Raw genomic sequence first — 12634 nt, 5'->3', positions numbered from 1 at the left:
CACCCTTTAGGTATCAGATCTCTAATATTGGTAAATTTTAAATTCATTATTAGGGTTTATTGCACCATATTGAAAAAGAATGCTTTCCCGTGTTATTCGGTTTTAATTTAACTATACGAAATAAGGAAATATTATGAAAAATATATTATATTTGAAAAGCATCTAAAGCAAACAGCGGATCTAACTAAGTCATAAGAGACAGATATTTTGGTAGTTAGGCACAAATTATTAAACCAGAAAGAATATTAAATTGGGACACCTCACCTTAAACTTTTAGTTAAATATTAGTTCATCATCATCAGCTCATACATGTTCCCACTGCTGGGACACAGGTCTCCTATGAGGGTTCAAGCCATAATCCACCACGCTGGCCAAGTGCGGGCTGGCAGATGTCACATGTCGTCGAACTTTTGATTCTATTATATTCTTGAGAAATATTATTTACCGAGATTATTTTCCTACTAATAAATAAGCCAATTACAGCATGTAATACGAATCGCGATAAACTTATAAAGCGAGATTTTATAGTTTAAACTTTCCATCTAGATGTCAATTTCTATTGAGGGTAACTTCCACAGATTCCATTATAAAACTTGTGACACGGGAACCGACTTCCAGAACTTTCTGCCTCTTATAATATCTTGTAAAGAGTTCAAGTTGGAGCGTTATTTTATATTTACGTCGCGGCTTTTGAATGTCCGAGAGGAATTTAAAAGTTTACCTCTTGGTTATTACGTTGTATTCAGTTTTTGTTCCTTTGGGACTATGCTTTAGAATGCATTTGAGAGCTATAAAGCGCAAAGAATTACCTAACATTTGTTTTTGTCTGGTTTTGCATTTTCAACTTTTCGTTGAAAGGGTTAAAAATTGTTATTAAAACTTTTGTTCGTTCAACGTAAGGACCTATTAGAGTTCTTTTTTTTTAGCAAAAGATGCCTGTTTTAGATTTCGATTTATAAAAATAACAAACATAAAAATCACTTTCCCATTTATAATATTCGTAAAGACACCTAAGGATATCTAAAGAACGTGGCTCATTTATGCTTATGCTAAGCTGGTTTTTACGTCACAGACTCCTGGACACTCCAGCATCAGCAAAGCCATTCTCATACAATACCACAGAAGTCAGCTTCTCAAGAGAAGACTTCAAAATGGGCCTGATCGTTAGAGCGTTTAATTAATTATTGTCATGGACACACATGGATACCCATCTGATTACGTTTATATAAACGTATTTTTTATTTATTTAAAGTTATACTAAAGATGCTATCTTCTTCTATTTGTCAACTTTTACCAGTTTCCCTGTTACTACCACCTACCGTATGTCCTTTCTTGGGTCTCAAACTATCTTTGTACCAAATTTCGTCCAAATAGGTCGAGTAAAGAAGAGACAGACAGACAAAGTCAAAACTCATTTATCAACCTACTTCAAAAAAGGAAGAAGTTATCGATTCGACTGTATTTTTTGTGTTTGTTACCTTATTACTTTTTACTAGGTGAACCGATTTTAGTGATTCTCTTTTTATTTAAAAGCTGGTACTAACCATGTGGCTACATTTAATTTTGGTCTAGTTCTGACAATTTAAGAACAGTTTAGTATTTTATTTTGTTAAAAGTAATTATTACGATATTAATATGAAGGTATAATAAGATACCTATTTTTAAAATGTACAAGTGAATACCTGAATAGGAACCTATTCAATAGAAATTAATATATTCACTTTAGAATAACACTGCAAAAACTAACCTAAACTATTTTTATACCCTATTTATCTTTATAAGAAGCTAGTTTTCTTTAAGAATAAGGAAAGAATCGATAGAAAGAATAAAGGAAAGGACAGGGAAGGGTAAAGAAAAACATACTTCTATTCCACGCCGATCTCATAGAAGAGATCACCCGAATATGGTACCTTCCCCGGTGCGAACTGGCCCAATTCGTACTGAAGCGTGCTCAACTGGAATTTTTATATTTATAATCAAACAAATACAGGGACAACATTACTAAATTATTATTATTAGAGGGTTGACAAAGAATAAAAAATAGACAATGAAACACAACTTTTATTTATTGTCGCAAAAGAATATAAAATAGGCGCAGTAAACAGCGACACACTAAATTTTTTTCTAAAACTAGGGTGCATCGCTTATTCGCATTAGGTATCCATTTTATGAATCGTGGTACTGGAAGTATTGTTTTCAACGATTATCATACCTAAAGCAGAGATCCTAAATAATTGTCTGTGCACCAGTGCAAACATATTCAAATTTAAATGCACTACACATAATTGTCTTCATCAAATAATCTGTCCGTCTCCAAACACAATAATTCCTCAGGCATCTTTTGACAAGGCAAAAAAGACAATTCATTTTACAATAAGCCTTCAGGCTGTGTTTTAAACATTGTGTACAACTCCATTAGCTGTTTATTGTTTTTATTTTGATTTTTTATGTTGCGAAACTCTGTTCGTCTGTTTATGTGCACCTTAGCGCCCTCTACGCCGGACCAACATCTTGCCTTCGCTACTAATCTACTCCATGGCATTGACCATTCTCCTCGGAAATACTGTAAAGAAAAACCGATAATCATTATTTTCTTCTGATAAGCCAGTGATGAGTTGCGATATATTTATTAATCTGTAGAGCTAAGTATGTGAGAGTTGGTTTATTTTTACAAACATGGGTTTGTAGATGCATCTAGTGTAGCAATCAATGTCTAGATAGCATTGTTTAATAATAACCAATGACATTGGATTTTTATAGATATATTTTTTGATATTATAAATGCGAAAATAACTAGTCTAACTGTATTTTATTAAAATGAAATTTGGTACGGAGATCGTTTAAGGCTCGGGAAAGATATGTTTTTATCCCGGATATTCCACTGCAACTGGCACTATGCGGGATTAAATAGGACTATCTACTTTTTCCTTTAATAACGCGAGCAAAACCGATGGATATATTCATATGGAATTGTATTTACACAGCTCAGAGCTGTAAGACCTATAGTTTATTGAATAAAAAAATACAACTATACTTATATTATAAAGAGAAAGAATTTGTTTTTTGATTGTTTTGTTTGTAATTGATAAACTCAAAAACTACTGGACCGATTTAAAAAAAAATCTTTCACCATTAGAAAGCTGGCAATTTCGCTGAGTGACATAGGCTATATATGTACCACGGGCGAAGCTGAGGCGAACTGCTAGTAAGAAATAAATACCTGATCAAACGGTCGTTTTCCAATGTGAAACATAATGTACAATAGAGGAGCTTTGTTCAAACAAATGTCTGCGTCGCTGTTATCTTGTATGCACAGTTCCTTGTAAATCCTCTCCGAATGTAGATACATGTGATCGTATATTACCTGAAATAGCATTTGTATATGATAACATAGATTTTAGTAATAATATTTTATATAAATTAAAATATGATTTATAATGTCAGTGATTGAAAGCATTAAATTTGATTTCCCAAAAAAAGGGAATTTTTAGTTTAAATAATTGGTGATTTCAGTCTCCTATTAAAATAAAATTATTTAAAATTTCTACTTGAAATTTACACATACAAACTGGTATTTTCTTGCGTTTGATTTTACGCGAGTATTATATATTTAGAAATTAAAGTCTTTTTAACGTCTCCCTGTGACCACGCTCGCTGTAGTGTTCGAAACGTTGGGTTAATAATATAATGAATAAATCGCGTTTAAAATGCATTAAAAAGTCTTAAATTTCTCAAAATACAAAATGTTTAGTGATTTGCAATAAATTGCAAAGCAGTTTATTTAATTCTACAAAACATTGTATAGCACATATAAAATAGTAAGAACTTACTCTTAGGCTGTCTCTACCGGCCGATGTCATTAATATTTGGCTAGTAAGCGCCGCGGCATCGCTCGTTTTCTCCGCATTCGACGCTGGCACATTGCCCTACAAATTTATTACATATCATTTCGAAACAAAATATTTACAAAAATGATAAAGTCTATAAAGACGCAGTTTTGACGCTACATGTGTTTTTTATTCTTTATATTTTACAAATATTTTAAATACAAACAGAAAAATTAAGCCTATTATGGGAGTGTATTGGTAGTGGCATTAGTAAATAGTAGTGCTTATAATAAATACACCAGTGATAAGAATTGAAAGTTATTATTATCACTACTGTTTCACTTAACGAATATTTGGTTGTTACCAAATAAATATTCAAATATTCGAAAAGGTTTTTTTGTAATGAAACCTTTTCAAGACCGCCTCCATAGCAAATTTTGTATTGTATTGTAGAACCTTCTCCAATTTTCAATTATTTAAAACATAGAATAACATAAAATATATCTAAAATACATATCTGTTAGTAGTATAGAAGACTGATCACCTACTTTCTCATAGGATAATTCAATCAGTGAAACAGTTATAGCCCTGTGTAGGCACACAACCCATAACACTTTATTAAATACCTCTTCAAAAAACTCAGCAAACTCCGGATAGTCATCCAGACCGAACAGATTGGACAGCGTGTAAGTTTTCCTCGTCTCCGCAACTAAACTCTCCAATTCAGCTGTATGTTTGTCATCTTCATCTATGGAACAGAGCGCTTCCGCAACAGCGAGTGCGATAGACGCTGGTGAACTGTGGCTGCCATCGAAACTTATCGAACTAGATGTTGCTAGGGGAGAGATTAAAGAAATTGAGCTCAACTCAAATTTTATTGATAGTAATAAAAACATAGACAAATTAATAATGGCAAAATTCTATTTTCGAGTATTTGGGTACAAAAAGAAGAAGAAGAAAGAAGAAAGGAATCGAAATCTAAAGGCTTGTCAAGTGACATACGCAAATAATATAATGACTTTCCTAGTATACTGTATATTAAAACTGGGTGGAACACGTGGCTTCATTCGCGTCTTGTCCAAACAATATAGTCATACTTGTTCAAAGGAATAAGTTTAAAATTAGAATGATTGTCTAGATTTTCATAAATATTCATAATAAATATCAGTGTTCTTATAAATAAAAACTCTAGAGTATTAAAATAACTATTTTTAACAAAACTTAACCATCTTCAAATCTTCGGAACTTGACCAAATTTAAATAGGCACCACATGCCGCGCACCAGCACATAAAAATCGGTTCACGGTTCAGTTATGGAGGTAACACACACACACACATACACAAACAATCGAATTGATAACCGTTCGATAGTCTACCTATTACAAACGCTTTGTATATATTAAACAACTCCCCTTATTTTGAGTCGGTTGATAGATAAGAAATATCGTATTACAAAAGCTTTCTATACATATAATATAATAATGTTTGTTATCCAATTAGAATTAACAACCATACTTACTGGTGTACATCGAAACAATTTTAACTTGTTTCGGTCTGGGTCGATGGCGTACATTCATATCGTGCGCTTCGCCGTTCGAAACTGAAAAATATACACATAATTAATAATTATTCCTTTTCGTCTTTGGAAGACCGTCAAAAACTGTAGCATTTCACATCAATCAAAACTCATCATCATCAGCCCATATATGTTCCCACTGCTGGGACACAGGCCTCCTATGAGGTTTCAGGCCATAATCCAGCACGCTGGCCAAGTGGGGCTTGGCAGATGTCACATGTCGTCGAACTTTTGATTCTCGGACATGCCGGTTTCCTCACGATGTTTTCCTTCACCGTTTCAAGAAGTGGTGATGTTATCTACATGCGTAGATAAATTGAAAAATCAATTTATTTAATTTTTAGTTTTATAGCATTGAAATGCTTTATAAATTAGAAATTTTGAAAGAATAGAAAAAAAATTGATCACGAGGCAGGATTCGAACCTGCGTATCTTGCCTAACCGTAGCAAGTAGCGTTGCTACGATCTATCTATCTACTAATCAATTTATTTCCTGCGCGCTCGCCCGGTCTCGAATCCCGACTTATCGATTTTGAAGTCCGAGGTTCTCCCCACTGAGCCACCACTGGTTTTGCAATCAAAACTCATTGTAGTACTATTTACGTCTCGTTATTAAAACAGCCATCGAAAATTCGATACATAGTGGTCTTCACAAAGGAAATTCACATTTACAGGTCAACGATGCCATTACTTACTATTTCCTTGCTTCGCCGCCTCTTTCTTCGCCCATTTCAACAACTCCTCATAGACAACAGTTATCAACATCTGCAGTACCACCGACCCCCCCACCGGGCTCACATTAGATGGTAGCGCCTTCTGAATCACTTCCCCCGTGTTTAAGAAGCTTCTTGGAACACATTGTAGGGATCGTGATATACAAGTTAGGCATATGGACATCGTCTGTAAATATCAAATTAGGTCCACTGTAATAACAGTTTCGACATTCGGAAAGGCTTATTTCGGAAAAAAAAATTCAACCGTGTCTTAAACTAGTAAATTAAACTTCGAATGATTGTATTGTATACCCGTGAAAGCGTGACAGACAGACTTTCTCATTTATAATAGTACCTGGATGACCGAGGTTTGCTCGGCATTTTTTACTTTTTTTTGTTTTAACTTTAATTATCTCTCATAAATATTTCTCCTATTTGTTAAAAAAGTAAGTTTAAGTCGATAAAACACGAATATGACATTTTCTAAAAAAGATTCCTAGCTAGATCGATTTATCGCCCCCGAAACCCCCTGTGTACTAAATTGCTCGTTTAAAGATATAGATTAGTATGAATTAAAAATAAAAAAAATAAAAATAACATTAGACTTTTTTTGTTTGTTTGTACTTTAATTTGATAGCATCTTGATATTATTTACCTGATACATAGAAGCGCCAGTTTGAATAGCATTCACTAGAATAGAAGGTATAAACTGTAGTGTTGTACCGACTAGTGCTAACACGCCGGCCAACCATGGAGGTCGTCTATCACACCAGACCTGTATAAATCAATATTTTTCTTTTTTGGGGGGTCAACATTTTACTCAAAATAAAAGAAACAAAACACACTAAACGCAATATCATCATAAATAATTAGTTTTTCTTACGTTTATTTCAGATTTGTTACATATCTAAATTGTGTGGCGCTTAGAAAACATGAAAACAAAAAATAAACTTACATAAGCAAATTTCTAAGTAAAACAAAAATAAACATTTCTTATGCATCCTACCGACATACATCATAATATGCATTTGTATCTATTTTAATGCTAAATTTTAAGTATCCCTATCAATGACTTCGTATTTAAACAAACCTGTCTTTTATCCAAACAAGCAGCCCAATCTCGCCCCGATATTTCTAGAGCGTAACATAAAGTCGACTTTACTTCAGCTTTACTTCCAATATTTGATAAAATATACGTGAGTGCGCCCGCTGCTCTGGCATATTCTTCTCCTTCTGTTAAATAAATGAAAAAACACATTTTTTTACATGCTTTTATAAGCTAAACCTGTACCTTTGTATGTAACAAACTCTTTTAGGCTTGATTTTGACTCAATTAAAACAGACAGATTAGAGACTAATTCAAACTTTTGTTGTGCAGTTTTTAATCTTATTATGGAGATATAAGAACATTCTCATTAACGCGGCTATGATTTTAAAGTTACGGGATTTAAAATTAATTTCCATACGAATACTTTTTTTTATTTTTAGTAATTTAGACGCATAAAATTCAGTACAATTTGTGCTGTCCACACTCACTATTACTATCGGGTTGAAATCTACAGAATCCGTCAGCAGTGCACAGAAACCCATCACACTTGTGTCTGCTGCCATCGACGCTGTACCACAGCCCGTCAGCTGGCCAACGCGAATTATCGACCGACATGTTACGTATGGCATGAATTATAAGCATTCTTGCTAGGTGGCAGTTTCGCATCATTAGTACCTTAAATAAAAAAACATAATTACTTCTAGTACCCATAATACACCTTATCGCAATTCATATAAAAATTTACTGTCACATAACTCAATTTTAAAATAATTACTCGTTATAAGTATATTATTTATGTCAAAGCGGGCAACTGAACTGGTTGTTCGACTGATGGGAAGCGATCACCACCGCCCCTGAACATTCCGAGAGGTACAATATGCGAATGCGCTACCCGCTTTAAAGGGGTAAGGGAGAAGGAGAGGATTGATGACTGGAAAGAAGAAATGGACTGGAAAGCACAATAGCATGCTATGATTACACGGTGTTCTGCGAACGATGTAGCTATCCCGGTCCGAGCTGGTCCAATTCGTGTCGAACTCCCGCACTATATTTTAAGGAAATTTTGACCCAAAAATTTCTCATTACATTACTTTGGTGCATTAGGCTTAAACTACAAAATATAAGTATTTCCAAAGTCCCGTATCAAGTAACTTTTTATCGTCATTCAATATTGCATTACCTTAACTAACAAAGCCCAAGATGGCTGCGGCTGAGCCAATAAAACGATAAGCTCCAAGCCGATCGCAGTTTTGTTTGATAGGTCTTGCGTGTTAGCCGTAACGTCATCAAAATTCTCAAAGAGATTGGGGCTCACGAAGGTGAACCATGGATAGGGAGAATCCTTTAACATTGGCTCTTCTTTTTCTTTAAATGCCTGTAAGTATAGGTGTAAAAAGTTTATAAATTTTAGTTTAACCAATAAACGTTTAGGACGCAATGGCTTTCCTGCGTTGCCACGCGTCTAGGACGAACAGAACAGAATTTTGCTGTATGATATTTCTGTATTGAAATCCTTCATGAGCGTTTTCATAAAAGTTATAACAACACGTTTGGAGTTATTTTTATTGTTATTTACAGTGCGTCACAGTTTTATTAACAGCAATCAAAATTTGAATTCGTTAAGAACTATCATTTCTTTTTTTAATTTACTCATACAACATACGGCATAAAAGCCGTTTATTAATGACTAGCGGTCCACCCCGGCTTCGCCCGTGGTACATATATAGCCTATAGCCTTCCTCAATAAATGGACTATCTAACACTGAAAGAATTTTTCGAATCGGGCCAGTAGCTCCTGAGATTAGTGCATTTGAACAAATAAACAAACTCTTCAGCATTATAATATTAGTATAGATACGATGAATATTATACTATACCTGATGTAAAAAGTGTAGTTCCGCACCTCTATACACCATACACTTAAACAGTTCGTTACACTTTGCGTGCACGTCCCTAACGTCGCGGGATTGGCTCGACCGTTCCAGACCAGCCAGGTCCGCGCCCGTGCTACTAATGCAGGGCAACAGTTGCGCAACACATAGCAACACGTTCAGTATATCGTTGATTAGCAGTGGAATCGTTGAGTCTGTCGTGTTTGTCTGTAAATAAAAGAGTAATAACAACATTTTTGGAACCTGTCAGTCGCTTTGCCACGATTTACAACACTCCGACAGATAATTGGCGTGAAATAATAGCATACTACTGTATTTCATCCCATACCATTTAAAGTCGGCAATCAATTTGTAGGCGTGAGGTCTGTAAATGACTACGCATTTGCAAACGTTCATGAGCGGTGGTAGAACTTACCACCAGCTCTTTTGCCGACAACAGTTTCCTAATTTCTTAGAATCTGGATAATATTTTTTTTTATTTACAACAGGTATAGAGAATCAGATTTATATAGGTACGGGAATCATATAAAAAAAAACTAGTTTTTTTTTAAGAATTGCGTTAAATGATAGTGAGTTAAACAATTAACCAATTAACATCGCCTGATGGTGAGCGATGACCACCACCCATGAACATTCGCAAGGCAGTGCCTATGCGAATGTGCAGCCCGCTTTTAGGGGGTAAGGGATAAGGAAAGGATTGACAACTGGAAATAAGGAATGGACTGAGAAGGGTGAGGAAAAGGAAACGGGCATAAACCTTTGCGCGACTTTACAAATATCTTTGTAAAATAAGTTTTCGCCGCGTGGAAAGACTTGAAAACTTTAAAACGTATTTTTTTAAATAATATAAGAACACACCTGACAATATCTCACTGTAAGGATAGTCAGAGTTTCGTTAAGCATTCCTGCAAATATCCGCTGTGCCATACGCGGTGGTACTGTATCCCAGAGGTCTTTTCTACTGCCTGTGTATAAGGAATTATTGTAATAATAAAGTTTTACGCATAAAAAATTAGTCAGTACGTACGTACGTTTTTTCTTTCTTGTCTGAACTCATAAAATCATGCATTGTGAATATAATCATAAATCGAGGGGAAATCAAACTAATTAGACAATAACATTAAAAACCTCCCGCCCTTGACTTAATAATCGGATTTTCAGCCTTTAAATTTAGAGATTCTTTGAGTTCACTTAAATTATTCACATATATTAGTCTATAGGTAAGAACTATTTATAATAATAACATCTTCAAAATACATTGTCACATACAATCTCAGAACATAGTAATTAATATTCAAAATTATTATTATACTATTTCCAAATATTAATCCCATATTCGTAATGCTATAAACATTTATTACATATCCAATAAAATTTTATAACAAAATAATTTATATGTAACTCACCATTCATATAAAGCCACCAGCCTTGGACTGAAGGGGTACCAGTGTCCTGTGTACTCCTGCCCTTAACATCTATCGGTCTGCCACCAGAGTCTTGCAGAATGTATAGAGATAACACTCTATTATGAAGATCCAATACCCTTTCACCGACCGCTTCAGACATTGTCACATATCTTTTATAGCAAGCCTGTAAATGTATTTTGTATGAATGAAGGACCAGAAAATATTTTTGTCTATCTTCTTTTTATACATATAATTACAAGTTTACGTAAGTCTTAATTATATTTTAATTATAGACTTAGAACATAGAATTTCATTTAAAATTAAGTTCTTGCATTTCTTGCAAGAAATTATCTAAAAAGCATGGACCTATTTAAGTTTTGTTGACTGACCTGCATTATAGACTGCATTTCAGCGAGACCAGTATCCTCAATATGCTGTAAATAACAGTAAAGACTGTTTTTCAGTAACGCAGCTGCGCCCAAAGTCGCAGTCAATACTGGCAAGTCAGCATGATCTAATGCTTCTTGTGCTAGCATGTGTAGATGCTCTGTAACATTTTTAATTGATTTTGCCATTAATTGTTCAAGAACGTTCTAAAAACAAGACCTTCTATGAAACAATGCCAATACATTTATTGTGCAAGGCTATAGACTATGCTCATATGCTTTTTCAATTGATATCATCATTGTCATATTATTACCAATTGGAGCAGAGCATTAATGTTGCAAAAATGTATCAAGCATCAGTGTTATATAAATGAGTGACTGTTAGACTGAAGTTATTGGTAATTCTAAATATCATTTATCACTCTAAATATAATCATATTTCATTCAATAATTTATGCGCAAAATCCTTTAATTTAAATATAATAACTATGACACTAGTACCTAAGAGTGAATCACTAGATTTGATTGCAAGCTGAACAAATTTATCCGGATCTGAAGTCTTAGCGACGCCTGCTTCAATATTTTCGTCCTCTAATGTGACAAACATACCAGAACCTTGCCTGGAAATAGATATTAACACCTACTACATTACTGACTATCATGAATATTATAAACTGTGTCCAGGCATTTAATTAAATCTTCCTAATATTTTCGAACATCAAGGACAGGGGGGAAACACAGATAAAAGTTTGTGTAATAATGTTGAGTTATATGTGTGAAAAGCTTATACATTAAAAGAGTAATATGAATGTAAAATTATCAGTACATTTTGTGTGAACATTTAAATTAAAGTAATACACTAATTTTATATTAAAATAATACACTAAGCATTGGTTGTATCCAAACTTCAAATTACTTCAAACGATTAAACATACTTGAATGCAATTGAAAACTCTTCTTCCAGCCACAATACAATTTTCACTGCTGCAAATGAAGCACTCCTTGGAAAATCCAGTCTCCCACCAACAACACCACTGCATACTTTCTCTGAGAGGACTGTCTGATTATTCTGCAATGTTAGTATCTTTATATAAAACTTATGATTGATTAAAGTTTCAATGGTAAAAGATTACATTAACATTCAAATAAACTATTTGTTTAAAGACCAGATTGTTATGCATGTTTGATTTCTATACATATTATTTATACATTTTATCAAGAAACAAATTAAATTGGGAATCTTGAATCTACCAATGAATAATTGACTGTTCACTATTTGAAATAAAAAAGAAGGTACAACAAATAAATGTGAATTTAAATTATAGTAAATGTAAATGTAGTATAATAATTGTTCTACAATATTAAGACATATTTTGTTGACTGTTTTGTTATATTTATATTAAAAGTGAACGAGTGCTAGCTATACAAATAAACTTAAGTGCAGCTGCATAAAAATTGATCACAAAATTGGTACCATTTATGACCATACCAACCATAAAAGCAGCAACAGAAATATGTCGTCTTTGTTGCATAATCTGTCTAACTATCATGGATTATGAGATACAGCGTGAAGAGAAACAGACAGGAAAATGTTGGAATAAGTTACCCGTTGGGTAAGGAACCTCAACAGCAGTGTCAATGCTGCTAACAATGTAATATAATCTCCATTTAATACACTTGAAATTAAAAATCAACTTGCCTGATAATATTCCAAATCTCTTTGCAACAGGATAGGAATCCTGTCCATAATATTGCCATCTTCAATGACCTCCATGTTTCAAGAAAT

At 33.8% G+C, this 12634-nt stretch overlaps 1 protein-coding gene across 1 annotated transcript; it reads right to left on the bottom strand.

Annotated features, from left to right (window-relative positions):
• Positions 1–2078: 2078 nt before the first annotated feature.
• Positions 2079–12622, bottom strand: LOC119840506. The gene is made up of 17 exons (XM_038367145.1): positions 12548–12622; positions 11784–11917; positions 11350–11468; positions 10852–11009; positions 10463–10646; positions 9915–10021; positions 9042–9263; positions 8345–8539; positions 7653–7839; positions 7207–7349; positions 6772–6891; positions 6099–6303; positions 5347–5427; positions 4454–4662; positions 3831–3926; positions 3221–3364; positions 2079–2563 (listed from the first exon to the last, which is right to left on the bottom strand). Exons 1-17 carry the CDS (start codon positions 12620–12622, stop codon positions 2369–2371), a joined length of 2574 nt encoding a protein of 857 aa, XP_038223073.1. The 3' UTR covers positions 2079–2368.
• Between the last annotated feature and the right edge of the window lie 12 nt (positions 12623–12634).

The sequence above is a fragment of the Zerene cesonia genome, chromosome 6 (assembly GCF_012273895.1).
Source record: "Zerene cesonia ecotype Mississippi chromosome 6, Zerene_cesonia_1.1, whole genome shotgun sequence".
Classification (NCBI taxonomy): domain Eukaryota; kingdom Metazoa; phylum Arthropoda; class Insecta; order Lepidoptera; family Pieridae; genus Zerene; species Zerene cesonia.
The sequence above is the reverse complement of the archived record's forward strand: the minus strand, read 5'-3'. Positions and strand labels throughout refer to the sequence as shown.